Source organism: Larus michahellis, chromosome 3 (assembly GCF_964199755.1).
Source record: "Larus michahellis chromosome 3, bLarMic1.1, whole genome shotgun sequence".
Lineage (NCBI taxonomy): Eukaryota > Metazoa > Chordata > Aves > Charadriiformes > Laridae > Larus > Larus michahellis.
The window spans coordinates 18,737,474-18,754,928 of NC_133898.1; the positions used below are offsets into that span (position 1 = coordinate 18,737,474).

Here is a 17,455-nt window from a genome sequence, read left to right on the forward strand (position 1 = left end):
GCTCTTTTATCCAGAGCTCTGGGAGGCAGATAGCCTCCAAGTTCGGTCAGCCTCCATGACAGTAAACATTAATAACAGCAGAAGCAGATTCTAGCTGTGCAACACCTTCTTTGTAATGGATAGCTATGTAAATCAGGGTAATGGTGTAATAGCCCATCCCCAGCTCAACCCTTGGATGCCAGGCCTACCCACCCCCAACCCTACACAGATGTTCTAGATTAGAGGCTTGTTTTACTATAAATACTTACATAGCATTGGAAAGAGCAGTCTATGCATTCCTGAAATTGCTACATTCACAGCATGCTTATTTTTTATATAAACAATCCATTTTATCATTTTACTCCTGTTGCACAGTAAGAGTGGAAAATAGGATAAAGCATAATTTTCATAGCTTTAAGAAAAAAATCATGCTACTGAGATATTAGATGGCTAATACAAACTTTGTTTATGGGAGTTCTAGAATATTTTCACCTATGCTGGGGTTGCTTGCTTTAAGGAAATATCACACTGCTGAATTTGTAAGCACAATAACTTACCCGATCATCATAATTTCAACATAGAGGAATTAGAAGCCTGTTTCAAAGTTTTATTAATTCAAGTCATAAAAAAGTTACAACTTCAAATATGTACAAACAGCCATAAAAACATCACATTGAGTTATAAGGAGACATTTTGTTACAACGTGGCTACAAAAATCATTATCTTCCATAAACCTCCCACAAGGCTAAAATAACCATTTAAACATGTATGCTCCAAAACCCTAGTAACAGCAGTTGACAACTCATTTAATTATCATAATAAAAACAAAATCAGGGAGCAGTATTTAAGTTTGACTTGAGTAAGATGGGGCGTTTAAGATTTAACTCTCAAATAAAAGTAAAAATAGTAGCATGGTTACCAGTCTTGGCTGTTAGAGTTTTAGCAATCATCAAGTGAGCATATTTGCCTCCCTTTCAGGGGTAATCTTTAAAGAGTTAAGATCCATGCCTCCAATGTTTCTGTCGTCGTCTTCTTTGAATCTTACTCTGTTGTCAGCCGATTTTATTATGCATTCAGCCCTCTATGCATTTCATTCATTTCCTTTACCTGGAGGGGAGGAGGTAGAGGGAGATCAACATTTGTGCTACTTCTCAATAGTTCACACAGAACAAGACTATCAGTATTTCCTGTGGATTGTATAGCCCTTGCTATAGATATGTAAAAATAGTACTTGCTGTCAGCACTGCCCCCCACCCCGGGAAATGCAGCAGTTCACCAGCTGCCTTTGAAACTAGTACAGAACAAACAGGGTGAACTATACAGAGATGAAAACTAGTTAACAGAATTTGAGTATTTTCATTTTCCTTAAAAGCTTGCTTTGGGTGCTTCAGATGTGTTTAAGAAACTATAACAAGCTTACGTGGTTCTGGATTCTGGCCAACCTCCTCCCCACATATAAACCATAAACAGAAATTAGTTACCTCTGCTTTCACGTACTTCCCTTTCCTCCTCCTTGTGAGGACCTGCAAGAGAAGGACAGAATAATTGTGAAGTTTTATTTAAGTCTTGGCTTACATTGTAACTTTATCTGATTGTGACTTTAAAACTCTGAACTTTAAGCTGTCCTTTACCCATCCTTCACCTCGATGAGTTTTCCCTAACACTTTCATTTTCCACACAACAGCCTTCAGTTATGACCTGAAAGTCATAGTATGTACGTCCATCACCTCTTTCCCACCTCCCAAGTTTCAAAAAAGCAGCCAGTTTACAGAGGAAGATTGTTTCTATCAGAGTTGAATTATCCTGGTATGTCATTATTTCCCAAATTACGCTGTTACCCGTTCTGCTTGGCAGCTTTGTTAGAACTTACCAGAACAACAATTCCAGCAACTATTGCTACTATTACTACTACAATGACAGCGATGAGGCCAGGAGTCAGAGACTTCATGGAAAACTCCGGTGGTATTTCATCAACATAATAGACCGATGTCTTCTCAAAACTGAGCCTTTCATTACCAAAACTCATGTTTAGTATGTTATCATGAAAGATGGAGTCACCTTTTACCTAAGAACAGATAGGGGAAAAAAAAAAAAAAAAAGACTTGCTAATTCCCATTGTAATGGGCATTCATCTAGGCACTGCAATAATTCATCTTGCTTTAGCCAGTATGCAGTAAGACTACTGAGCGTAATGCAATAGTCACATCTAGTCTTTGGCAGACTTCACCCATGGCACACTTACATCTTTTTCAAAGTAGTAGGCCACATCAGCTATATCCACATCTCCAGAAGATTTTTCAGAGGAGTTTTGCTTCAAGTCAATAGTAATGTAAGGTTTTTCATACTGCAAAAAATATAGTATGGTATTAAGGAGGGGCTGGTTTAAATCCAACTATTAAATCCAACTTGTGAACTCACATACTGAACCAAGTTTCTGGTACTTGGTCTCAAGCCAATTGTTTACAGTAGGATTCAAATTCCAGTTTTTTAGTAAAGCAAAGTAAGAATTCATCTACAGACTGAGGAGAACAATATGTAATTTCTCAGTATTTCAGTTCAGATACAGCTATTTTCTAGCTGCTCAGTAACTGCCACCACTTTAAGAGCTTCTAATAAGACTCATGCTGTATTGCATTAGTCAAAGAAGTTTTCAAAGTTATTCACAACAAAATAAAATTCTGATACTTTACTAAAACTTATGTGCCTCTTACCAGAATGCTACTTATATAGCGTCCATCCAGCATGTAACGACTGGTAATTGTTTCCTTGAAGAACCTGTAAGGATATTAAAGCCATAGCTGTTAAGAACAGTACTATTTTACACGTCGATTTTCAGAAGCAGAGAAGACTACTATAATTAGTTGGGCTTTTTCCTGCAGTCTCTGTAGTGGGCTGACCCCAGCTGGCAGCTAAACCTTCACTCAGTCTCTCACTTCCCACTAGCAGGACTGGGAAGAGAAACAGGAAGGCAAATGCAAGGAAAAAACCCTCATGGGTCAAGATAAAGACAGTTTAATAATGAGTGAAAGGGTTGGGCGGGGGAAATAAAAACCCCAAGTGACACAAAAAGCAATCCCTCACCACTAGCAGATCGACGCCCAGCCTATCCCCAAGCAATGGCTACTTGGGGAAAAACGTCCCCCGGATTTACTGCTCAGCATGACATTATACAATAAGGTTCATCAATTTGGGTCAGCAGTCTCTGCTGTGTCCCCCCTTTTCCAGCTTCTTGCCCACCCCCAACCTACTCAGTGGGGCAGCAGAGTGAGGGTCTGAGAAGGCCTCGACACTACATAAACACTGTTCAGCAACAGCTAAAACACTGGTGACTTATCAACACTGTTTTGGTCACCAGTCTAAAACACAGCACCATACTGACTGCTACCAAGAAAATTAACACTATCCCAACCAAACACAGTGCACTCTCATTACTGAATTATACTAGAGCTCTGTTAATTCCCAACAGCAAAGATGCACTTACTGAAAAATAAACACATACGTTACTGCAGTGGTAGAGAGAAGAGTCTGAACAGTTTTGAGATTTCAGAAGAGAAGCTAGAGAGCAGCAGCTTTTGTTCCAGTGGGGGGGGATCTAACAGCTACAAGAACATTTTTCTTGCTATATGACCTCTGACAAAGAGAAGCAGGATTTTGTTTTAGCCAAAAAATAGCTAAACTCTTGTTTTTCTCCTGCTGCTTCTATGCAGTCCCTCTGCCATCTTTGTCAGTTTACTTTTTGGGCAGTTTCACTTTCCATTTCCTTCAGTATATTGAGTTGATAAAAAAAAGCAGCAATCAAATTTTAAAATGGAAGTGAATTTCATTAGCAGTCAATTTATTTCCAATAAAAATTAAAACAGTTAAAACAGTTCTGTGAAGGATCTGTAGGTCACTTCTAAGACGTCTTCTTACAAATTAATTCAGAGGTCTAACAATACTTTTTAACAATTGTTTAGAAATACACGAGATATCTGTCACGCATAGAGACATTGCCATAACATCTTACTATCATTGCTTACCTCTTTAAAGATTCAGTGTCCAGTGGAGCATTTCTCTCAGCATGTTTCATTTCAATGATGATCCACCTGAAATAATAGGCAAGTACAATGAATATTCTTAGAGCACATGCATATAACACCACATACTAGCAATCTAACCTCGGGGGGAAAAAAACAGAGCAGCAAGAGAAAAAAAAAGCCTCCTCCAAAGTCTACTGCTTTCTGAAGAAAAAAAAAAAGTGGCAGTTATCAAGTGTTTATTGCTTTGTCTTCATTCATCCCCAGCACATCACTCATACAGGTAAATCCTCTACAATGCAGAGCTCAATACAGGAATGTTTTAACATCACAGCACACCCTGTTGAAAGACTTACATCGTTCTGACTAACTGATCGCACTTCAAGTCTGCATCATGTTTGTCAGTTCTTCTAACACCAGCTGTATTCACACACCAACAGGTGGTTCCATTGCACTGCTTTGCCTTGAAAACGCCAGTATTTTCACACTCGGGATCATAAAGCCCATCAGTATCTTCAAACGCATCTTTTGGTTTCTCACGACGACCTGATTTTGAGCCTTTCATTTCCGCTTTCATCAACAGGCATTTTGAAGTCACTAAAAACAACCAGAAAGTCACGTTATGCAGCAACCATAGTGTTCAAAACAGAGCTCTTAAGTCTGTAAAAGCACACGTTTACATCAGAAGGAAACCAGATCTGAAACCATTACAAGGGGGAGAAGGTGTCTAACGTGTAGGTAGTGCATAAAGCCAACACAACTACGGTACATCAGCTTCTCAAGGCAAACGCCTAAGAAGCCCAGCCACTTTCCTTTTCTTACAGCGAGAGGATCATTTACAGCTTAGCCAAGTCTGAACCATGAGTCAGGTCTTGAGACAAGAACTCTTTCACCTTTACATTGGCAGGAAAAATCATGATACATGCTTCCAAGGAAGCTAAAAATTAATCTTTGAGAAATCCTTGCCATTGGAGAGCGAATATTAAGAAGGATGGAGGAGCCTCCATCAGTATAAGCGTATGCACATCCACACAAGTCACACAGGAGGAATCCTAAACACTTATCTTCCATCACCAGTTGGCCTGGAAGACCGGGAAGCAGCTTTCCTTTCTTGCTACCATCATTTACCAGGAACTCAATGGTCATTTTCACGTATTCCCCCAAATTTAACCAGCACTTTTCCTCGCCACCCCGTACCAGAGAGCGCTCCCAGCCCCACTCACGCTTGTTGCAGTTCACGGAGACGCCGGAGCCCACTGAATCGCACCAGCAGACGCCGTTCTCTATCCGGCAGTTGGTCACACGTTTGTTCTTCTCGCAGATACAGGCTGGAAAGGAAGCGGAGCCGTGGAGCGGCAGCCCCCGGGGAAGCACCCCGGGGCACCGCCGCTCCGCGGGCGGGGAGGAGAGACAAAGCCGCCCCTCACCGGACGGAGCCGGCCGGGCGTCGGGCACCCGTACCCCACCCACCCTTCCCTTGAGAAGGGCAAGAACACCCTTCGCGACGCTCAGGCTCCCCCAGGGCTCTTCCCGCGGGCTACCGGGCCCCTACGGCTAGGGACAAAGGGACGCCGGGCTGCCCCCTCCTCACCCTCCCGCCCGCGGGGCGGCCCCTCCCATACCCGCCATGGACCCCGACGGAGAGGGGGCGCCATTTTGTGGCGTCGCGCGAAGTGGGTCGCCCAGCGGGGCGGCTCCGCGGGCGACGGAGGGCGAGAGGGGCAACAGGAAAGGGCGGCGGGGCGGGAACCCGGTTGGGAGAAGGGGTGCAGGGGGGAAAGAGAGGTGCGGACACTCACGGCTATTCTGGGCGCAAGCGGCGGTGCAAAGCAGCAGTAGGAGCGCAGCTCCGCAGAGCAGCTTCATGGCTGGGGTCGGCAGAGGGGCCGGGGAAGAGTCCTCCGAGGGCGCGGGCGGAGGCGAGGGAGCGGTGCCTGCGCGACGGCCGAGCCGATGTGAGCCACCCGACAGGTTCCGCAGGTGGTGGTGGCTGCGCCGCGCCCTCTCGGCTCCGGTTACACCTGAGACGCGCAGGCGGCAGCTCCTCCTCCCGGGCCAGCCGGGCGCTGTTAAACCGACACCCCCCTCCCTTTCCTCTCACCGCACCTGGGTGAAACTGGATGGGGCGGGGCAGGTGGCCGCTCCCCGTCCCGGCCCAAATATAGCCTCTTCCGCAAGGGCTGGGGAAGGGGGGGCGGTGGTCGCCTGGGGAGGGGGTCCTGAGGTGCGGCCGCTCCTGCTAAAGGGGCTGTGAAACCGCCCCGCCCGCGGTGGAGGGGCGGTGGGACGGGGAGGAGGGGGCGTTGTCGGGGAGGTGAGGAATGGTCGCCCCTGCCGTCGAGGAGAAACTTAGTCATGGGGGGAAGCTCCCAGGCGTGTTTGTTTTGTGACACACAGGCTGGGGGAGCCAAGCCGCCTCCTCTCCCGGCTCAGGGCTTCCCGTTGCTGCCGGTGGCCTTCTGCGGGCCGGGGCCGTGGGAGGGCCTGCCCCGGCGGCCGCCGGCCCCGAGGCCTCTCACCCGGCCGTGTGGCCGCCGGGCCCTGCGCCTCCTTCCCCTCGGGAGAGGGGCGGGGGGTTGTTGTGTTTTATCTCCCCTCGGCTGGTCATCAATATTCCCACTTTATTGTTAGTTTTGTTCACGTCCCGTGGTGCCCTTTGTACTACTTCGTGAGGACTTAGCGTTTACAGTAAATCCTGATAATCCCTCAGTTAAGAAAAAAACAGAGCACCTATCTGTATAGAATAAAGTATTTCTTAAAGATTTTTCTGCCTTTTTTTTTTTCTTTTCTAAAATATACACCAGGTTCATTCTCCCTCAGGACTGCCCTGAAGAGAGACGTCCTGTGCTGCAGTGCCCGCACTTCCTTGTGCAGAAAAAAAGCTGTTCTCTGTGCTTTGTCTCTGAGCAGCAGAGTTTTGTGGGGACCTACAAAAATGGTAGGTAGCGCCAGGGCCCTGCCAGGTTGCTGAGGAGGAAACAGGAAAACCCGCTGCAGGTTTTAAAATGGCTTTCCAAAGTGTAAAAGTGATGCCAAGGTGGAAGACAAAAGATAGGTATGGTACACTAAAAATATTTTCCACAGCTTTTTTTCAGTTTATTAGTTCAGTTAAAAAAATATGCATAGATCTCTGAAAGATAACGTAAGTGTCCTGGAAAAACAAGTTATTTTAGTAGAGGAGAAAACCAGAATGACATCTCTCTAAGTCTGTTACTGCATTTATAAGAAACCAATAGTTTCCAAAGACTTGAAACTTCCTCTTACCAGTGTTTACGTTCGCTGAACAATAAAAACATGTTGCTGCTTTTGTATATGCAGACCTCAGTTAATGAAACTGCTTGAAACCTTTGCACGATCTGAAATGTAAGTGCAGGTTAGCTGTCTTTGTGGTTTTGTCTCTGCATGCAGCTGTGTTTGTATTATATCTTTGATTTTGTATTTATCGTTGTCTACAGTGCACTGTTGAAATCGGGTGGGTGCTGTCTCAGATGGGGCCAAGCTAAATGGCTGGATTTTGGGTCATCTCCTGGTACAGCTTTTTGCAGACTTTTGCAGCATTTATCTTGATTCTTGTGGTTTTGTGCGGCTTCTTCATACTCTTCTGATACACCTGTTAAAGAGTCAAAATAAGAGCAAGATCTTAGCAATGTGAAAACTTGTGAAGGCTTTAAAGTCTCAGATACGGACTTCTCACTTTGCTGCTGTCAAATGATGGCATTCTTCAGAAAGATGAGCAGGATCAATAGAATCAGAAATGCCTGCCTTATTGTAAAGCTCATTTTCTATGTAAATGTACCGGTTTGTTCAAGATGAGAAGAGTTATCCTGTCGTTATCAAACTGCCAAGCTGAACTACGTAAGCCTTGATAATAAGGAACAGTAAATTTTACGATAGGCTTTTGCCCATTTTTTTTTTTTTAATAATATGTAAATGTAGAAGAACTACACAGGCTGGGTGCATGCTAATCGTCCTTGTTCTCCTGGCCCTGGTGCTGCATAGGTAAACCTCTGTAGCTAATTTTAAAAATCCAAGCGTTAGTCTGCAGTTTTGAAAGCTCACAGTGGCTACTACTGGAAGTAGCACTGCTTCTTCAGCCAACCTTTAAATATCAGATGGGTCTTTGCTGTCAGTAAACAAAAAATAGCCATAACCTTTAGAGTCTAAGAGTTGAACGGTCTTAGGGTATTTGTGTGGACTAAAGAAGCCTGCTACAGTGTGTTTGGGGATTTTATTACAACACATGTTTTCCCTGAACTGTTAGTTATCACCTGTGGAAAGCCATATCATATTGTGGTGCAAAGATAGGTGCATCGTGTTGCTTTTTGTAGTACAGCATTTAATTTGGCTCTAGTTTGCAGGAGTAAATAAAGAGCTCATTATCTATAATTTCCCCATGTTTCCAAATCTGAAGAAATTACTGTTTAAACATTCCTCAGTATTTTAGAAGCAGAGGGAGTTAACTCTACACAATGTTGTTACCCAGCAAAGCAATGGAAATGAGGAACTGTTCACAATAGCATTAATCTTACCCTCTTTCCAGGTTATTTTGAGGGAAGCTTCTCTGTAGGATCAAAGCCAGTGGAGCAGGCACGTGGTTAAAAACATAAAAGGGCCCAAATGTCAAAGTAGCTTCATTACAGAGATACCTTGGTGTCTAGGGGGTTGGAAGGCAGTGTCTTTTTTTTTACCTTTTGTGTCGATATATAACACTGTGCTGGAATATGTGACCTTATTCAATGGCTATTCTGTATTAACTTTCCTCAGCGTACAGCTCTAAAGGTAAGGCCTGGCTTGTTGGTTATAAACAGGATAATTGTATCAACTGTTGGAGATATCTCCTCTTATCAAATAGCTGAATGCTGATTAGGCAGTGCAGTGTAGGCTAGTTGTGGTTTACACTTACTAAAGCATAATTACAGCTCAGTCAAATTATAATTTAAATGCTACGAGCACATTGCTGGCTCTATCATATAGCAAAAAGGAAAAAAAAATGTTTTGATCGCTAGGCCCCAGAGAATAAGTAAACTTACATTTGGAAAACTGTAAGTTTGGAAAAAGTGTATTTTTCAACTTTTTCTCTGTAATTTACACTTCTTCCAGGTCTGTTTGGAGTATAAAGTTCAGTTCACTAAAGTGTTCAAGAGCCGCTGACGCCAGTGGGAGATTTTCTGTTGACTTCAGTGAACTGTGGATCAGATCCGATGAGATAAATCCAGCTCTTTCTGAAGTGTGTAAGAATTAGCGCGATACTGGGATCTGGCCGAGGTCTTTAGGAGGTCATTTCCAGGTCTTCCCTAGAAATTGGCTTTGTGATACTCGTCAGGCACAGAAAAGGGACAAATCTGCTTTCAGGGAAAGTTGCAAGGATGTATGAGTCACTCCTGAAGTATCAGGAAACGATGCAAGGTGGGGCTGTGACATGCTCTGTGGTCAGCAGATCAGAGACATGAGTAGAGAGAGCGTGATCAGGGCCATGGGAGTATTTGGCAATCTAGCTCTAATTGAGATTCTTCGGAGGCTGCAAACCTGATCGGTTTTGGGTGTACCCTTCTGAAGATAACCAAAGTCTCATCCCTATAAAATAGGCCATGTATTATACCAAATTGCCGACCATAGTCTTACTAGTGTTTTCCCAAGAAAATTTATGACTTTTGAAAATTCATGATGACTTTTAACTGGTTAAGGCTGACAAAGTTAGAAACAACCAGAAACAGCCTTATGCTCAAAAGTGCCAGCAGTTTTTTTGGACGGTAGACATTGCTATATACATTATCTATATTATAGACTTGCCGAGGAGCTTTTTATTAGTACAGTCTTAGAATGTTTGTGTTCAACTTTTTTTACAGACTTTACCATCTGCATTGAATGAAGCCTTGAAAGGACTATAGGGAAGAGAACAATATCGAAAAATTATATAGAATATCTTGTTCATGCTGTGTTTCTGAAGATTCCATGCCTTCACAAACACATGTATGCTGCCACTTAAAGAAGTGTAATAAGAAGTGGTCCTTCTGCATGTTTTATTTTTCCTGCAGGTTTGAAAAACACTACATAACAGGTATTGTTGTCTTGATTTGAATAATGAGAACATTTGGAGTCATGGAGAGCTTAAACGTTTCGGCTGTATGGAACTGGTCAAATATAGAGCCAACAAGAAAATAAACGAGCAATTGTGCCTTTCCGCTAGATTGAGTGTCTAACTACCTCTGAACAATGTAAAGAAGCTAGTTTACACATTTTGTTTCATTTTGAGCTGTTTCTAGATCATGACTTTTTATTTTCTTGAATAATAACCGTTTATAAACATAAGTGTGCTTGCGTATTTTGCTGAAATTGTGGTGCACACTGGAGATGGACATTAGTTCAGAGGCAGTGGCAACACTCATAAAGCTGTCCTCAGCGTCAGAAGCCCACAGCTTGGTTCTCTGTCAAGCTGGAGACCTTTGAAAGTAAGAGTATCTACTGAGAGGTGAAGGGCTGTTGGTTCAGAGGTTCATAAAACTAGACAGGGTGTAGCCACAAGAGAGAAATGCTCATGCAATTAATGTATGTTCTATTTGCGTCTTTGAGGATTATAGAAACCAGCCTGTCTGATATGCTGTGGCATCCTCACCTACCTGCCAGGGCTTAGTCTTAACTCCAGGGGGTGGGGTCAGTAACAGGCTTGTCATCCTTGTCTTTGCTTACCTGAAAATACATCTCCATGGCTCTTAACACTGACAGCATTTTTTAAAAACATCTATTGTCAGCATTCAAAGCTGCTTAAAATGCGCAGCATTAGATGTAAAAAACTTAATTACTCTTTGTCCAGACTACTTAGTAGCAGAGAGGCAAGCATATTCATTTCATACTGTGCCCAATCCCTCAGAACACTCACTGGTTTAGTACGGTTTGGAAAGGGCTTGTGGGAAAACATGAGATTGCAAGCTGTAGTAAGAGAAGCTCCATTTACACTAAAATTGTTTCAATTCTGGCATCTTAAGATGCTTTTTTTTGCCCTTTTAGCCATTCTCTGTGGAAGAAGATACAGATGGAACTTTGCCAAAACACCTGTTAAGAACTGTTCGAGAGAGTCCTAAATAGTTTTTAATATGTTTTATCGCATGACAACATCTCTGTGCTGTAGGCAGAACCAACGCAGATGGTTATACAGACCGATAGTTGTCCTGTCTCTCAGGATGGTGTTATCAGAAGGCACATTAAGTCTTTTTCTCACAACCTGGAGGTGTCTGCCATTAAATTTGCTTGTATCGGACTTGTCTATATATACAGGTTGCTACAAGGCAAGCTAGGGTGTGGATTTACAGTATGTCAGGTAAACCAGAGTAATACACTATAGATGGAGCTATACCCAGCAGTAAGCAGAAGACATTTATTCCTCAACGTAAACAGGGTCACAGCATGCAGGCAGGTGGTTTCCATGGAGCAGCTAACATGCTGTAAATCCCCACCCGCTCTTGCCTCACTCTGACTTGCGTGTGTAGCCATACCCCAAGCAAAGGTGAATAAATACACCCATGAGCTGAGCCACAGACACCATTTAGCATAACACAACAGACAGCAGAGAGTGGGGTTGAGAGCGCTAGGTGTTCCATAGCTCACAGGATGCTTTTGCTTTTGTTGGTTTTTTTTAAATTATTTTTATTTTTTTCCTTGGTGAAATAAACTGTTTTTGCGTTGTAACCACTTTCCTAGTTCATGAGTTTCCCTTATTTTTTTCAGTTAGCAATAGTTGTTACCAAAGTTCATTTGTTTCTCTTTGCACTTTAATTTACAGCCCTCGTACTAGTCATTTTATTGCTTCAACCTCTGAGTGAGAGAACTTTTACAACTGGTGATTACTGAACTCAGAGAAACAAGAAAGCTTTTTGACCTGCAGTGGAGTAATTATAGAGCCCATTGCTTCTTGGGAGGGGCATTCAATGTTTAACAAACTGTGGCAACTCTGATTTAACTGTGTGGAGCCTGGACCATTGGATGAGAGTGAAAGAAAAATATTCTAGACTCTTTCCAGCTCACATTTTAACTTGCCTGTTTTAAGTCTCATCAAAGGGCTGTCCTTGAAATTCTGCCTTCCCACTACTGAACTTGATGCTGTTCCTTTCGTAGCAGGATGAGAGGATTGGATCAACCTATTTGCATATGAAAATAATTTTCCCTTACTGCAGAAATTATAGCTACATTACTCTTGATTAATCCTTTCATGGGGCGAGTCTTCTGAAGGCTGTGCCGTGAAAATAAGGCTCTTGACAATAGAGAAATTGTCCTGTCTTAATTACTACTATTGTTTCATATTATAGGCGCTGTGGTCATGGACAAAGATTCAGTTGTGTTCAACAGTGTAAAAGCAGAGCGTAAATAGATACCCTGTGTTTGAAAGAGTTTGGGATCTGAATTATGTGACCAGTAAACTGGGAGGTAAATCTAAACTTTGGGATTGAAAACAAGATGAGAAAGATTTGATGCAATTTACACATTTTCCTGAGTTACAGAATCACAAGCCATCTACCCAAGAGTTTGAGGGCTGTCTCCTATTTTCATCCACTCAAACGACTATTATTTTAAAAAATCCTGAACTTGCCTTCAGGAAAAAAAAATTAGAACATTATTTTGAAAGCAGCAAAGTTTTTCTACTTTTGATCTTCCTGGATAAAAAGAAAGATATATTTCCTGCATAATAAGTTGCTTAGATCTTTCATGGTTTTGTGTACTGATGTGTGCGTATATATTACATCAGTGAGACTATGTGCATGTGGTATTCACTCGATGGGAATGGAATATTTTCAGCTAATGTGATTTTATAAAAACGGTTTTTTTAAGTAAAATTCTTGAAGTTTTATTTGTTCAGCTACATTGCCCTCAAGAAGATTTTTGAAGCCTGGAGTTTGCTAGCTGCTTCTGAGAGGAAAGAGGAGTAAAATACAAGCTGAACAGCTCGTTTCACATATTTTTCAGTACGAATGCGGGCACTCCATCCCCTCCGCGCAGGCGTGGTGCACCGGCAGCGCCCTGGGCAGGGCCGCCACACACCTGTGCCTTGTGCCTGCGCCTGGGGAAGCTGGTGCTCTTGGCAGCTGGGACAAATGGCTCATGGTGGTATAGAGGAGTCCTGCTTGTTAGTGCTCTTCCCACAACGCAGCATGAAGCAACAACTGGGTAATGACTAACCACGGTTATTAAGTACTCACCAACACAAAACACAATCTCCAGTGTCTTAAGAAAGTTAGAATATGGTGGGTGACGTCAGAAGGCCGAAAAAAACACTTAAAGCAATATTTTACACAGTAAAATATGCATGCAGAGTTTTGAGCTGCTGTTGTTGAGAGATACATCATTCTTCACTTGCCATTGTGGGACACGATGGTGATGACCTAATGCAGTCTATCTCATCTATTTACTTTGACAAAGTAATTGGAACTCTTCAGATAAGACTACTTCGTTTCACTTAGAACCAGCACAGAAGTGCCAATCCTTACATCTTAAAGGCTTCCACTGTCTGCTTTGAATTGGTTAAGTTCATACAGGATATATCAGTCTATTTACAGTAGAAATGAACAGCAAGTTCGAACTGATGTCCCCAGTACTTTATGTAGATTTTCTGCTGCAGAGTACTTGGCTGTCTGGAAGTACGCAGAAGCAGCATGTTCAAACATGCACTGTGTTTGCTGGCAGCCTTCGCATTCTTTTACCATTTGCTGTATTAATCTAGTCAGTACGCTTCTTGTTCACTACGTAATTTCCCAATGATTTTTTTCTTCTAGTTCCTGAATTTCTCAGCACCTGAGAGTAACTACAGCTGTTCTTGGACTTATGTATTGGAAAACCCTGCTGTATGCTTAGTTCTTTTCAAGTAAACAAAGCTGAAAACAATTTTTCTGCCCATTCATCCATCAATGACGTACACTGAAGTGGCACTGGACCGTTTGTAGTTTTAATCATACTGTAACTCTTGTCAAAAGCAAGGATTTAGCTGTAAGGCGCCTTTCCAGTACCCTTACTTGCCATCTCAAGCAGCAAATAGGTAAGGCATATTCATTCTAGTATGCTCAGTCCTAGCCCTGGCACATGATGCTGTAACAATTCGTTTCACACAACTCATCTGAATCTTCACTCTCTCTTCCCACGTAAAAAACAGGTTTCTGGTGATAGATGTGGGTTCAGGTGGTTTATCTGTTCCTTTTTAATTTACTAAAACTTGTGTGACTTGCTACACTCTTTATTCTGAAAGTGGTTACTGCATGTCCAGAGTTTGCTTTTTAGATGAATGCGTTGGTTTCGTTATGGCCTTTAGGAATGGAGCGCTCAGCCTCCGTGCATTTCATCTAGAGCATATTTGATTGAGAGGCTGGGATCCCCCCGACAAGGTCAGCAGTCGTCTCTGCAGGGAGGAGAGACTTTTTTTTTCTATTTCACACTCTGCAACAAGTAGGAAAAGTCTGTAACTGAGAAATACGTCTTTTGTTTTAAACAATGATCTGTATTTATAAGAACCAATGGTTCTTCATGCCTTTGTTTGAAAAGAAATACTAGGTGTTCTTCCTATAGTACTTTATCTTTCTTAAACGACAACAAAATTTCACTGGAAAGGATATCAGAGGCCAAAGGCATTTGTTTTCCTACCTCACAAATATGAAAAGATTTTTTTTTAAAGTGTATATACCCTAAATATGATTTATTAAAATATTAGCCCTGTGTTTTTATTCAGTGACGCTTCTTAATCTGTCTGTAAACAACTCGACCACTAAAATTTTTAAGTTCTCTTTTTGTTTAAAGGAAGCAAACTGCTCTGCACCTGCCTTTTTGGACCTAGCTACTGGGTACCTGTGTAACTATGTATCTCATAGAATGGAGTTCCAGTGCATTTATGAAATATTTTTTTCTTTTTTTTCTTTTTTTTTCCCAAACTAAGATTTTGTAAGAATCCCAGGTCTTTCAAACCCAGGTCTTATCCAATATATAGATTTTTTTATATATATTTATTTGTGTATAAATATATAGATATATATGAAAATCAGTTCACACTGTGATAACATATAAAGATGAAGAGTAGCTAAATTGATTTAAAAGTAGCTAGTCCGCCTATAGGAAGGACTAGGAATTAAGTACGGCATGAAATGCGCTGTATTAAACCAATGCTGCATTGTCTCAGTTTAAATTGATGGTGGTGAAACAGTGCCCCCTGATGTCCAGCGAGCTACTTGGAAATCAGAAAGCTACGTTTTTCTAGATACTCTTGGATGAATGGTTCAACAACCTCCTAAAAACTACAGTTAATAATAAGCAAAGTTGAGAACCAGTTAAGTCTACTATATCATGCAGAGGATTTAGAGTCAGGTAAAGTTGTGTTTCCTTATTGTCACTGTGTTCAGGCATCAACCTTTCCATGTTAATGTTTTTCCATGATGTTTCCGAGTTGAATCCTTGAGTCATCCCTATCTCAACAGTCCTACCTCAGCCTGCAGAGTCCTGCAAGGAAAGAAAAGTAAAGTTGCACATTTCTCTCAGCTTTTTCTCACAATTTCAGTTTTTTCAGAGTCTGAGACAAGGTTGTGCAGCTGGTCGGGTTCAGAACAAATCCTGGGAGGTGGGGGACAGTACAGTAGGGGTTAGAGAGTCACAATACCTGTTGAATAATTTGATTGTAACAGATTTTTGAGATTGAAAAGAAAAAATCTTTTAATATTTTGTTGCAGAATGACCAGCTCAAAAGAAGTCTTTTAGAAAGGGGAGAGCTCCAGGAAAAAACCCACAAAGCATACAAACCTTGGAAAGCTCTGCATGTAGGATAAAGATCTACATTGCAAGCCACTTTTTATTGGTAAGCCAAGGAATATAATGCGAAGGTGAAGGTGTAAAGAATAAGAATGCATGCACTTCACAATTATCATTGCAGTTGGGAAAAAAAAAACAACAGAAGCTTTTTTCCTAGTTTGAATGATTTAGATGGTTATATGGAAGTTTCTGTAACTTATAATTTCTTTGTTTTCCACAGTTATCACATGAATGGCAATTAATTGAAGAGTGCTTTGAGTTGCTTAGATCAAAAGTATTACGAAAAATTAAGGAACAATTTAATGCAGGGCAACTCAACCTGAATACATGGATACAAAAAGAAAACCTCAAAGAAACAGACTTTTGCCCAGCTGATGTATTTGGTATGATCTCTGTCCTGCTGCCAAGTTTCCTGATTTCAGCCTATTCCATAGAGATGTTAGTTTGTACATTTACCGCTTGATGTTTTTTCTCTCTCTAGAGTACACAGTCAGAAACCTGGTATGACCTTTCCCTGAATATCGTAGAATCATAGAATTGGTTCAGGTTGGAAGGGACCTTAAAGATCATCTAGTTCCAACACTTTGCTGTGTTCTTATCAACCAACATCCCCAAGTCCTTTTCCTCAGGGCTGCTCTCCATCCATTCTCTGCCCAGCCTGTATTTGTGCTTGGGATTGCCCCGATCCACGTGCAGGACCCTGCACTTGGCCTGGTTGAACTTCATGAGGTTGGCATGGTCCCGCCTCTCAAGCCTGTGCAGCCCCTCTGGATGGCATCCCTTCCCTCCAGCGTGTCGACCACACCGCACAGCTTGGTGTCATCGGCAAACCTGCTGAGGGTGCACTCAATCGCACTGTCCATGTAATTGATGAAGATATTAAGATATTATATTAGTGGCCCCAGTACCGACCCCTGAATAACGTCACTTGTCACTGATGTCCACTTGGACATCGAGCCATTGACCGCAAGTCTTTGAGTATGACCTATATGCTCACTAACTCAGAGCACCTGCATGAAGATATCTAACAAATTATTAATAAAATATGAGGAAGGAGTAAAAAGGTCTCTCTTCTCATTACCATAACAAATGAGACCAGTTACACTTTATTTGGCCTGTACAGGGGGGACATGGGGACGGATACAATGAAATTGGATGCATTTCTTGCCATCTTCCTAGAATAAATCTTTGGCTCTTATAACAAAAAACACCACTAGGATTTCACACTGAATCTTACTAGAGAAGGGAGTTTTTCATTCTTATTATTACATTTCAATAGACTGCCTTAGACTAATTGCATTAATTGCTTCTGTGGAGAAGTAAGAGCAGGGTATATTGCACCTGTACTTTTTGTGATCTTTAAAGTGAGGTATGCCTTCTCCCTCATGCCCTGTGTCTCCTGGGGAGATGTTTTAAGGAGGCTTTTACAAACTGTTGGGCAGCTGTGAGATTAAAGTCAAGTTCGAGCGTAATTTACGGCTGAGGGAAGAGCAGAGCCCGCCAAGGCGGTGCTGCTGAAGGGGCAGGCCGCGCCGCCCGCAGCAGCTCCCGCCCGCCTAGCAACAGCCGGGCCCTTCTCTGATTGGCTGGCGGGTCCCGGGCGGGCTCCGCGCAGCCCAGCGCCCCCTGGCGGCAGGAGGAGGGGAGGGGGGGTAAGAGGGCCCCGCCGCCCGATTGGCTGAGGCGGC

At 42.5% G+C, this 17,455-nt stretch overlaps 1 protein-coding gene across 1 annotated transcript; it reads right to left on the bottom strand.

Moving 5' to 3' along the window:
* Positions 1-572: 572 nt before the first annotated feature.
* On the bottom strand, positions 573-6,275 carry EPCAM (epithelial cell adhesion molecule). The gene is made up of 9 exons (XM_074578210.1): positions 5,795-6,275; positions 5,219-5,323; positions 4,352-4,592; positions 3,999-4,064; positions 2,691-2,754; positions 2,222-2,323; positions 1,850-2,044; positions 1,461-1,502; positions 573-1,086 (listed from the first exon to the last, which is right to left on the bottom strand). The coding sequence occupies exons 1-9, from the start codon at positions 5,859-5,861 to the stop codon at positions 1,045-1,047; spliced, it is 924 nt and encodes a 307-aa protein (XP_074434311.1). The 5' UTR covers positions 5,862-6,275; the 3' UTR covers positions 573-1,044.
* Between the last annotated feature and the right edge of the window lie 11,180 nt (positions 6,276-17,455).